This window comes from Netta rufina, assembly GCF_964035555.1.
Source record: "Netta rufina genome assembly, chromosome: 8".
Classification (NCBI taxonomy): Eukaryota; Metazoa; Chordata; class Aves; order Anseriformes; family Anatidae; genus Netta; species Netta rufina.
Genome location: NC_140131.1, coordinates 16,879,600 through 16,891,800, shown reverse-complemented (window position 1 = coordinate 16,891,800; position 12,201 = coordinate 16,879,600). Strand labels below are relative to the sequence as shown.

At 41.7% G+C, this 12,201-nt stretch overlaps 1 protein-coding gene across 1 annotated transcript in view; it reads left to right on the top strand.

Moving 5' to 3' along the window:
- The window catches only part of NIBAN1 (niban apoptosis regulator 1), a 65,563-nt gene that overhangs the window by 22,593 nt on the left and 30,769 nt on the right, over positions 1–12,201 (top strand). The window contains exons 2-5 of the mRNA XM_084290943.1: positions 4,301–4,431; positions 5,809–5,940; positions 6,614–6,728; positions 8,262–8,429. Of these exons, the coding sequence (XP_084147069.1) occupies positions 4,301–4,431; positions 5,809–5,940; positions 6,614–6,728; positions 8,262–8,429 (546 nt within the window). The remainder of the gene's footprint in view (positions 1–4,300; positions 4,432–5,808; positions 5,941–6,613; positions 6,729–8,261; positions 8,430–12,201) is intronic.

The following is a 12,201-nucleotide window of genomic DNA, read 5'->3' as shown; positions in this document are numbered from 1 at the left end:
GTGAGTATGGTATTGCAGGGGCAGGAGAAGCGGAGGCTGTTTCTTCCTCTACACAGCAAGGATCTGACATGTTTCAGAGCTGCTAATACTGAAATCTAGCTTTGCCAAGTCACAGAGCTCAAGTAAAAGCATCACAGATTTTAGACATTATCTCAGTCAAAGGTTGTATTTATCTTGGATGTAGGATGGAATTGTCCCTTGAGGTGAAGTCAGAAATTATTTTCTAAACTCATTTCACTGCTACCCTGATGGGCTAGGAAAAGATTTTCTGTTTTCTTATATAGGTGTGTATATGTATGTATAGCAGTAATTTTTAAGCTCACTACTGAACTCACTGAGTATCGTTAAGGTACGTGGTAGGAAGAGCCAGCACATCCCTGGCTGTGGTTTGCACGCCTGGATGGTGAATGTTTGTATGGTCACCTCATCCTTTTAGGTTTTCTTCTGGCAGCTCTGCTTGCAAGCTTGTGGAAGAAGCACAAGGAGAGTGTCGGTCGTTCCCAGTCTGTCTCAGCACTTCACAGTAGTTTGAAGTGCTGGGCACTCACCAAGTACAGTAGTTATTGTTTCTTTTATGTTTTATTTTGTCTAGGCTTTGCTTTTATACAGCAAATAATCTAAGGATTTTTAAAGTTGCTGTCCCATGGGGCACAAAGTATATTTTCCAGAGGGCTTAAATGGTTTAAGAAGATAAATCTCCCCACCCTCCAGAGGGACTTGTTTTTTGAAAGCCCCTCTCAGAAGCAGTCATGCTGCAAAGAAGGGTCCTGGCAGCACCCTGGTGCCAGATGCTGGTGCTGAGGGGCAGTGGCAGCCCTGGCGGCCAGCTCTCGTCTCTGCCCCTTCCTGGCTCCCACATGGCCACAGCCCTGTGGCTGGGAGTGACTCAGGGGGCAACCAGCAATGCTTCGTGCTTCCGAGTGCAACAACATCTGTTTCTGTGCTTCAAAGACGCAATGTAATGTGGGCTAGATTACTGGACTGAGTGCAGGAATGGTGCTGTAAAGCAGGAGGTGCAGCGTGAAGCGATAGGAGGGTTCGTTCTCTAGCAAGATCTGAACCCTCAGCAGAGGGTGAGCATCCGCAAGCACAGGCCCTTTGACAGAAGTCCTTCACCCCCTATCGCTGTTGTCTTCTGCTCATAGTTCTGGTTGCATGCAGGCTTCTACTGGCGGTGATCTAATTTTGTATTCTCTGAGGAGAAATGCCCATTTTGCTGCTGGATACAGAGCGCGTTTACACGGGCTGGAGTTGTGCCGTTGCCAGCCCAGCCAACTGGGAAAGTTGGCCTTGCTTCATATAAACAGCTCAGACTAAGAAAGCCACACTAAATTTGGAAAAGAATGAGGGGAACTCATTTTTCAGCAGTCCTAGAGTATTTTATCTTGAGTTGCCCCATGTTATCATCTCATGGGAAGAGATTCTAGTACTCATTGCTGTTTCCATCATGTTTATTTTCAGATAGCATATTTTTATCTTCTGTAAACCAGAACATTTAAAGATCCACTGGCAAACAATGGATCAAGGGTCTGCTGCTCTTCCCGCCTGCAGCTTGTGTTGCAGTTCCTGTGGATCCAAATGCTGTAGGGTCAGGTCCTCAACAGTTCAAGTGGCATTCACAAGCTCATCGAAAAAACTTTCCATGTAGTCTCAAAAGCATTTTTAATACTATGATCCTTTGCAAATAGTGGTGCCAGGACTAGAAGAAACAGCATGAAACATTTGCTCCTTGCGTCATTATTTTGATTGATAATATTCTGCACAGAAAAATTGCATTAATGTCATACTTCTTAGTATATATATTGTGAATTGCTTAGTTCCTTTCTTTTGGTCCATGATACTTTAAGCTAATCTAAGACATATTTATGCTGAGGAATCACCCTTCTGCATCGATTTAGCCATAATTGAAAGCCTTTGCCAAAATTACAGGTATTTCCTGTGATTGTTGGGTGTTATTCTAACACCAGAATTTTGTCCTTGTCTCATTTCCTCTAAAAATTTTTACTGCAGGATGCAGGCAGTAGGGACTTACAGAGTCAAGTGATGTCCAGCGTCCCAGAGCCCTCTGTAACAGATTAAGAGGCCACTAAAAGCTGGAGAAGAAAAAGCCAGGGTGGAAAACAGGGGCAAACCCTGCCAGTGGCCTGAGCAGGAAACTCCACTGGGGCTGGGGCCAGCAACATCCTACAACATCCTACTGCTGGCAGGGACTGTCCACTTTGTGAATTAAAAAAAGTATGCTGTAAAGAAGGTTTTGGGAAGCCTTGTCCTTATTTGGAGAATAAGTTTGTGCGTCTGCCCAAAGCAGGCTGGTTTTAAAAGGCTGTCAGATGGGCAGGGATGTTGTGCTTCAGCAGCACTGATATCCTGCTATTATATGTGAGCACATCCTATAATTACTAATCTCAACAAATCTGGTCGCGTAAAGCTGGAGGGTTGGAGTCTAGATGCTGATTTAGGTCTGTCCCACAGCTGAATTTGTGAGAAACTCACATACCTGACAACTTAGCACGTCCCTGCGGAAGCCTCCTCAAAGGCTGCAGGCAGGAGAGCTGTGGGGCTTGGAGATAACCTGGAGATAACACGGATGCAATTGCAACTATTTGGAAGTTACGGAATGGGCAGACTTTATAAGAGACTCCCTTACCGGGTTATACTTCCCTAAATCTTTTGTTATTGCCTGTCTCTGTGAACTCCTTAGCAAACTAGCTATTTTCCCTCGGCAGTCTCAGCCACTCAGGTTGGATTTGTAAATGGAAATAATGGAGCCAGAACTGTTAGGTCTTGGACCATAACACCCAGTACACCAGAACATTCCACGCACTTACAGTCATCCACAGCTTTCCTTTCTTTAACCGTATTTGTTTTGATCTTTAAAATTATTTGAGATGACAAAATGCATGGACATCCTGGGAACTGTGAGGGTATATAAACTCCCTTTAGGTGTATGTGTTTGTGTGTGTGAGAAATGGCAATAAAATCCATAGTAACACTGGAAATTTTTCACGATTACTTTAGAAGGACTGTGGTTATGTGCTTGAAACAGCGAATATGACAAGACCTTTCTATGAGTTCGTCATAGCTGCTCCATACTTACAGCCTGTTGTATAAAATACAGGAACATCATGAACAAGGAATCCTTTTAGGTGGCTGCCTGGTGGGTGGCTGGGAGCGTTTGTCTGTCTGGGTACATCACCACAGGGGGCAGGTGGTCCAGACCCTGAGCACTGCCTTGCTTCTTGCTGGTTCCCGTTTTACCCTTCAGGAGTGCTGAATGTCGGTCATGGTTTGGAAACGCATGCATATAGAAGGCTTCAAAAAATCACAGTTTGGAAACTACCTATTTTTGTCTTACTTTTTTTTTTTTTTCCCCCAAGTGGGATAAGATGTAATTTTGAAAGTGTCAAAATCGTTTGAGGTGTGAAATTATGTTTCTGTGTCCTGTGCTCAGAAGAAACCTTTGTCACAGGGCTCCTTAAAACAAAGAAAAATGGGCTGTCTCCAGTATCCAGGCTGGTCTCCTGTATCCAGGATGTGCTTCCAGAAATCTAGATCATAGTCCAGGTTTGGGATTTTGCATTGCTTTAGAGTCACATAAGGACACGTGACTTTAACTTTTAGCTTCATTTCCCTGTCTGTAAAGCATTATTATTTCTTTGATAGGGTTAATGAGTTAATTACTTGTAAATTTCTGTAAGATTTCCTGAAATTAGACCCTCAATGTGTTTACTGCTGCTACTGCTGCTGCTGAGATCTTGATCTTAGCAAGACAATACAAGATTAATGTTTCATGCGATGTGACTGAGTATCTGTTTACATTAAAACAAAGAAGGGGCTGCAGTGCCCAAGCCTAGAAACCATACTTTGTCAGAGCTATGAGTTGGCTTTAAAACCTGATTATGTGATAAATTTGGGTAACATATCTAAGCACTATCCAGTACCAATTGTGTGTGTTTCTTTGGAAACCTTATCAGCTATCAAACATCTGACTCTGTGGCAGTATGTTCCTGGGAGAGACATAGAGCATCTTTACTTAAAGTAATGGATTTGGGGTATGTTTTGCCCACTTCTGTCACTCCTAGAATTAAAAAAAAAATATATCAAAAAATCTGTGCTTGTGTTATCACAACAGCTGAATGCAATGAACCCTCCGTGAGGGTTTCCTGACCTGCTGTGCAAAAAGTGGCCATTGGTACAGTTGAACAATATTTTAGGTTGGTGGTGATAACTGCTTTGGTTCTGTGTTACAGTTCCTGAGCTAATGTATATTAAATGTAGTTAATCTTTATTTCTGCTTCAGGAAAAACAGAAGCTGTCATAAAAAACTTCAGCCCACACTACAAACGCCAGTACACCGTGGCTTTCTGCAAGCACGTGCAGGATGAGCTGGAGCAGCACCGTGACTCCCAGTCACAGTTCCTCAAAACCAAGGTAGGAGGACATGTGGGCTTGGCCCCATCCAGAAGCTGCCATACAGCTCTGCCCTCTTGCATGAAATAATTAATGCATTAACTATTTAAATAACCCATTTAGTAGTTGTAAGGTATGGAAAGTGTGATCTGGAAGAATATTAGCTACCAACTGGGCTCGGTTTTCTTGTTTCCCCAGTGTTGAATGCCCTCAAGTAATGTTAATAGGCGGTACAGATACTCAAAGCTTCTAAAAATCAAGTCCATAATTCTTGCAAAGTTATTTAGATGTTTCTCTATGTAAATACACAGAATTTAAATACCTAATAAATGGGTATCTAGGACATTTTGTATGTGTACTTTTGTTTGTATCACCCAAGTTTACGCAATAAATTTGCAAGTGTGGATGCTGGATTTGGTTTGGTTCAGTTTTAGGTGGAAAAGATGTACTTGGGTGTGGGTTTAAAGTTTATTTCTGAAAATTTTTCTTAGTTTTGGCTGTTTTACAATGTACATCTTTTGGGAGGACATCATAGGAGAAAAACCTTAACGTGTTTCTGGTACAAAGTATGCATTTCATAAATGTAGAGTTGTACACTTGGGCAAAACTAGTTGTTTCCCGATGATTGCAAGGTTTTGCAAGGATGTTGGGAGAGCTATTGTATGTTTAGGGCAGAAATTTAGGTAGGAAACTCAATTAATCCTTTCAGCCATGGTTAAAGGATTCTTTAAAGAAGATGATCATAATCCCCTCTGTGAAATAAGCTACAGAGAGCTGATTTTTTATTAGAGCACAAGAGAAAAAGAGAGACAAAAGTCTCCTTATTAGAGGAAAATGTGGAGTACCAACCTTTAATATAAAGAAGGTTTAAATCTAATTTTTTGGCTGTGTTCAAAATCATGGATTTCTGATGCTCTAGAAATGAGTAGGGAAAAGATGTGATGTAGAGGGTACGGTGATAGAAAAGCAGTATCTTTCAAAAACGTGTGCCAATTATAAGAGCACAGGTGTAAAAGTATTACAAAGAAATGTGAAATAATTGACTGTTTTGTAACAAAACTTTGCTGCATCAAAGAAATATTTTAGTGCATATTGGAAAGTAGGCAATAGTGATCTATGTCATTTTACATTCAGCATATCAACTGAAAGGTACATAAGAACATCTCTGCCTCAGAAATCTGAAGGTAGTGCTGAAAGGCAGAGCTTCTCTGCTGCCTCATCACCACAAACTACAAGAATTTGATTGTTTGTGTAGGATCTGCCTGGTTCAAACTGATGTGCATTACTCCAGATTTCATTTGAAGATTGAAAAGCCCTCGTAGCAGTCTTACAGAAATAAAAGCTTCAAAATGTCCAGTAGTACAGAGTCATTTCAAATCTAGAAAATTGTCTTTGCAGCCAAAGGCAGAAGCTGGGACAGTCTTATATGAAACAGAGTTGCTGCATTTTGCTGAGGACCTGAAGAAGTGGAAGGACAGATATGTTGTTATCAAAAATGACTACACTGTGGATTGCTTTGAGACCAAAGAGGTAAACTCTCCTTCCTGTTATGTTCTTCTACACTCCCAAAAAGACCAAGGTCTGATGAATTTGTTGCTGCTACTGTCTTTGTTTTAAGCAGTAATAGATGAGATGCTGTCTCCAGAAAGGCTGCTTCAGCCTTGTGGAATTGGCTGGAACTTGATAGGGATGCCTGAGGGTACAACGAAGTACCTTTCATTGGCCATAGACATTTGCATAAATTCACAAATCACACAGCACTTTGAACCTTCCTTTGAATATCACAGAACACTTTTTTGTATGTCATTATAATAGGTCACCAGGTTGGGTTTTAAGTAGAAATTTTTGGGTTGCTTCAAGCCTTAGTATAGTGAGGCTTTTTGTTATGTGGCTGCTGTAGTCAAACTAGCCCTGGCTGACAAATCAAACAAATAAAGCTTAGCAGAAAATCCCATCCTTTTCCCCTCCTTTCAGTCCCTGACTCTTCACCATGGCTGATAAGCATTGAGAGAATATTTTTAAATACATTTTTTACTTAAAGATGTTTTAGACTTGACACGTGCGATGAATATATCTGAAATTCAGTCTGACAAAACCTCCTTCATTTGGGGAATGCATGCATTAGCTTTGAAATGGTATGGTTATTTTGTGTTTTCCCTCTCCTTAAATCTCAGTTTTGACTCCCTCTGTCTTGATTTTCCAGGCCTACCTGAAAGGACTCAGCCCTAAATATCATATTGTTCCTGCAGGGGGCAAAGTGCTGACTTCAGAAGAAGATTACAATTTACTGTCTGATAAACATTTTCCAGATCCTGTTGGTAAGCCCTGGTAAAAGTTTAACTGCCAAACCTCAGGCTCTTTTTCTTACACAAGCCACTTCTGGGCAGACATTGAGGCTAGACTTTAAAGTAGATTAACAAAAGATGCACAGAGTCAAATCCTAATTTCAAAGTGGACAAGCATAGAAGATGCCACAAACTAAAGTTCAAAGAAACGCTGGCTGTGTTTTTTTCCAGTATCCCTACACAAACCCTTTGGAAGCTGTGCAGAAGCGGAGCAGGAACCACACTACCATTGTTTGCAGGCTTTGTTCATATTCCTGGTTTATTTGTTCCATTTTTAGATGCCAGCTGCCTGTGTTGATTCACAGTTGATAATATGTCCCACAGAGACGGCAGGAAGGTTGCTGTTGCTGGATTTGTTGTTTCTGTGACAGGAACTGCTGGGATTCTGCCTGCCCCCACTCCAGTCCTTGAAGATGAAGAAAGTTCAGTGTTTGAGGGACCAGGTCTCTCCATGTTGTAGAGTCAAATTTGGAAAGGGATAGGGGCAAAAAGTAGATAAGTTTTTTGTTTTGTTTTGTTTTGTTTTGATGTCCTGTCTCATACTACTTGACTTATGAGTGCTGGGAGGTGTCCCCAGTACACCTTTTCCCAAGATGGTACCACTGGCATAGGATGGTCAGAGGCTGGCATGGGGCAGCAGAGCCCAGAGGTGTCCTTAGCATGTCACCACAGCTCCAGAGGAGTCAGGGATGAGCAATGTGGAGCAGCCCAAAGCCACTTTGGCCTTCCCATGGCTCTCCCTCTGCAAAGAGTGGCTCAGTTACTCTTTTACAGCCTCTCTGCCCTTTTGTGCAATGCTGAGATGAACGTCTTTTGGCTCTTGATGCACAGCACTGAGACAAGATTAGTTATATTTGTTCATCTCTAAATGGTGTTGTACAGTATCCCCTGCACACAGTGACTCAGGTCAGGCTGCAACTGCAGATACTTTATGCTTTCTTTGCTTCACCATCAAGGGCTTGAAGTGACAGTCCGTCAGGCCATGTTGCAGCTCTGTTTGAAAATCTTGGACACAGGGAAACTGCTGATGTTCCTTCACAATTTAATGCAGTTTGTTTCTACATGGACTGTAGAACTGTACGCTCCTTTATGGTCTCTGTGTGAAGACACAGAGTTGCCCAGTATCTTACTTACTTGCCATGAAAACCTTTTCCCTAACAGTTACAGTCCAGTGATATAGTTTTCCTTGAAATTTTACCAAAAATATGTAGCTTCTGTCTACCTTGAATATAAAAACAAGAGGACATCAAGCTGCTACAGTATAACAGGGAGGTAGGTGGCTGATGCCAGCTGAGTTTGCTGGTCCTAGCTGTGTCCCACTGAAACCTCCCAAACCACTTGGATCAAGACAGGACCTCTGATTCTAAATTTTGATTTTGACATGTCACATTCATTGTTCAACTCTAGCAAAGGTCTCTTGTTTTAACAGTTCTGTCTGTGCTGTCATAGAAAAGAGCCAGCCCCCAAGAGAGCAGAAAATTCTAAGCTGAGATGTGTTTTGTGTAGGGTCAAGCGAGAAGGAGGTTGCTCAACCCTTCGTTCAGCTGCCTAGAGAGTTCCCAGTGTACCTGTGGCAGCCATTCGCCCGACACAGCTACTATTGCTTCCAGGAGCCAGAGGCTCAGAGGCAGTTCAGCGCGGTGCTGAATGACTGCGTGAGACACTCAAATCATGGTGAGTACAAAAAGGATTTCTGCCTGTACATCATTTACACCAGTGAAAATTTAAGTAGCTTATAATAGTTAAAAAAAAAAAAAAAAAAAAAAAAGAAAAAAAGGTATGAAAATGAAAGTCACTTATGAAAGCTGTTCAATTTTCACTGCCTGAGAGAATGCATTAACATACCCCTTTTTCTTGCTTTGCTGAGAGCTGTTGGGTTGGATTTGAGCTGCAATGTAGTAAGCATGGAATAGAAGACATGGGAATGACTTTGAAAGTGGCACTCTCCTTTCTGTCAGTTCATGTGAAGCCAGTATCTTGATGCAAAATTATACGAGTTGTTTACTAAACATTGCAAGTCAAACTCTCACCTGTGTTTGCAAGCTTAGCAAATGCAGCATAAATCTAGTAGACCATGTGTGTACAGCATTGAGGGAATGCAGTCCTCCAGTACACATTTGAAGTCTTGTCTTGTACATATATCTCCAATGGCCAAACATTTTCTGTTTTTGTTGGGTGTTGAGATGGCAGCTCAAGTCCTCAGCCAGGGTAGAGCCTTGTGAGTGGAACTTGAAACCTATGTAAGACATGGTATTGATTGTTTGCACAAGGGCACATTTTAAATATGACTTTCTGAGCACATTAGACTATAAAATTTGAAAAAACACACAAACTTGTGACTTGCTAGGAATATAAAAATAACCTTGCTTTCATGAAAGTGGAAGAGCTTTGGATCCTTTATGAGTTGGATCCTTCAGAAAAAGAAGTGCTTTTCACTTTTTCAGATGAGTGAGTTGATGTGATTTTTCTTTTTTTCATCAAGCTGACCTGATTCCCCCATTGATGTCCAGGCTCTTCCATGCCTTTAGTGTTGCTTTCAAGTCCCATTTACTCCTACTGCCCTCCATGGGAGATGGAAACAGAGAAACTTCTCCAACAATTTCATCTACTTGGGCCTGAAGCCCATGCTTGTAGATAGATGAATTGAGAGTGCAATGTGTAGACGGTCTGTTTTGCTTACAGCAGTTGCTGCCAGTGTTTTTTCAGCTGTTGCTTTTGTCTGCTGGTCATCAGTTTCACCCTATTACCCTCAGACAGTTGTCTCACGCTGTCCTCCCCAGATTCTTCCCATTTGCCACCTCTTCTGTCTTGTCTCCACTGCCAAAGAAAGATATTCCTGGTCCCCTCTAAGACTCCATTCCCTGATGACAACACACATAATTCTATTTCTAGGCAGTCCCCTAAGATGCACAGTTATGTGCCTAGGGCTGGGTGGTGGCTGGTGGCAGGCACCTTATTTGCAGGACGTGCGGGACTCCCAGTCCTGATGCTCATTCTGAAGGTGGAGAGACTCAGCGTGCTGTTCTAGCACTACCAGTGTCGTACAAACCAGACAAAGCATCTCTGATACAAATCTGTGTAGGCGTGGGGAGGCTGAGGGCTAAAACACTGTGGTAAGCAAATACCCAGTCATGGGGACCATAAAGACTGTTTCATTACTAGATTAGCATATGCTAGAGGCAACAGTCTAGAAGGAACACACCTTCACTTGGCACTTCCAAATAGTTCAAGTCTATAGTCTCAATAAATATTCCTTTTATAGCTCGCAGAGGAACCCACGTTCCCATAGTGTGCCTGAAGGCAAAGCCAGCCTCTGTGATTTACAGTTCTGATTAGCCTGCTTTTAGCTGTGGTCATCCAGTATGAAAATGCGCCAGACTTTGGAAAGCTAACCCTTTTTTCCTCACCAGGGTTTGGTAAGGAGATGGGGATACAATCAAGTTTTCCTGGCACTGTGAGTCCTCCATGACTCGAAGCCTGTTCATTAGGTTTGGGTTTTTTGTTTCCCTATTCTGGAGCAAGTGTAATAGGCTTGAAAAGATTTTGGCAGCCTTTGTGTGTTTTTTTTTTTTTTTTTTTTTTTCCTTAAAGTTCAGCACATCACTCTAGGGCACAATTCTGAATTGGCAAAAGCTAGGACTAGATGACCTAACAGGTCTTTTCCATCTTCAGTGCCTGCAAGTCTGTGTTTTATTATATTTCATATGGCTCAGCTGTTGCTCATTTATGCATCTGTTCTAGGATTTATTCCTCTCAGCTTTTTTTGTGGTCAAGTTATTATCGAACAGAAGATTTTTAGTGACACCAGAGTACCTTTATCAAGGCTCATCCTTTCTGTCACATTATTTCTGCTTGACAGACTGGGAGATAAAGACAGTCTGTATTAAGACCTACTGTTACAATGGTAAACACGAACAGGTTTTTATAGCTAAGTAAATGGGACCCAGTATTTTCTTGATTTCTTGCAGTTGTACCATCTCCTAGAAACCAAAGTGTCATCAGTGGAAAAATTATCACTGTCCTGCACCTCAGTAACCTTAGCTCTGCCCTTGAAGTAAACTTCTTCAGTGTTCTTTTTTTTTTTTTTTTTAAAGGACTTCATATTGATTTATATTAGTTCCTGTGTGACTGATATATTACTTTATTAATACTTTTTTTTAAGCTTTATTTACAACCAGTTCCATCCACAAAAGACGGGCATCTGAACAACTTGACAATGTTATATATACGTGCAGCAATACTACAGATTAATAAAGCTTGTGATACAAATGTAAGCTGTGTTCTTATATTAAAGAAAAAGTGAAAAGTGAGAAGAAATGTGAAAAATCCTTAAAGTTTGATTATGGAATAGAATTTAGTGGGATGAGGAGCACTGGCCAAGGCAGCACTCTCCCCATCTCTTCATTGCCAGGGCAGATTTGGCAAGGGCAGGAGAAAAGCAGATGTAATGTCTGATCGGAGGCTGCCTTTCTGTCTTTTCTATAAAATAACACCAGGAGTTCTGGAAAGGAGTGTATCTTACTGGGTTTCAGCCAAAAATTCAGAGGAGTTTTTAGTTAAAACCGGTTTTCTCCCAGGAAGCAGAATTAAATACCGTCTCTCACTGAACACAAACCTCGAGTGAATCAGCGTGTGGTTTTGACATGGGAGCTACTCTGGGATTCAGCTATTTACTCTCTTTAGAGTCTCTCATCTTAAATAACTGGTCCGTCCTGTGTTTCTGGGTTTTTATGTCGGAACTCCTGGTCAGAAGAATAATTACAAACGTGTTTGGATTTAGGGATTAGTGCTTGCAGCTATGATTCAGGTGTGTGGACTGTGGGGTTTTCATTCCCCCTCAAATTTTCTATTGTGTTCACCTTTCCTTTATATTAATTGATGAGGGTTTGTAGTTTAAGGAGCAATGTTATACACCCTTCTTGAGTGCAATTCAGATAAAGCATATTAAAAACCTTTAAAATGTGGCTAAACCAACCAGGACCAGATTGGCCATGGTACCGTAAATATTCTAGCTGAACAGGATGTGTACACCGAGATTCTGTGAATTAGCCTGATTTTGAAAGTTGAGCGATGGATTAATCTAAGTACAGAAATCATCCAAGTTCAGTGATTCATCTGGGGAACTCCCCTTTTGCTCTTTGCAAGTTGGCTTTTGTGATGCCTCAGGATTTGGAGAGGAGATCCAAATACTTTGGGGGTTTTCAGCTGTGAGGATGTGTGATTAAGGGCTCATTGCTGAAAACACAAATACCCAGGGAGCAGCAGAGGAACCCTGACAGAATAACAGAGGAAAAAGGAGATGAAGGGGGCCAATTAGGTGTAAACAGGAGGGTGGTGAGTCCAGTCAAGCCCCACACTGCTATTTGCTTGCGAGTGAAGCCTGTGTACATGTATACCAAGTGGAATTAAGGATTTCAGTGGGCTGCATTAATGACCATTGCATGCA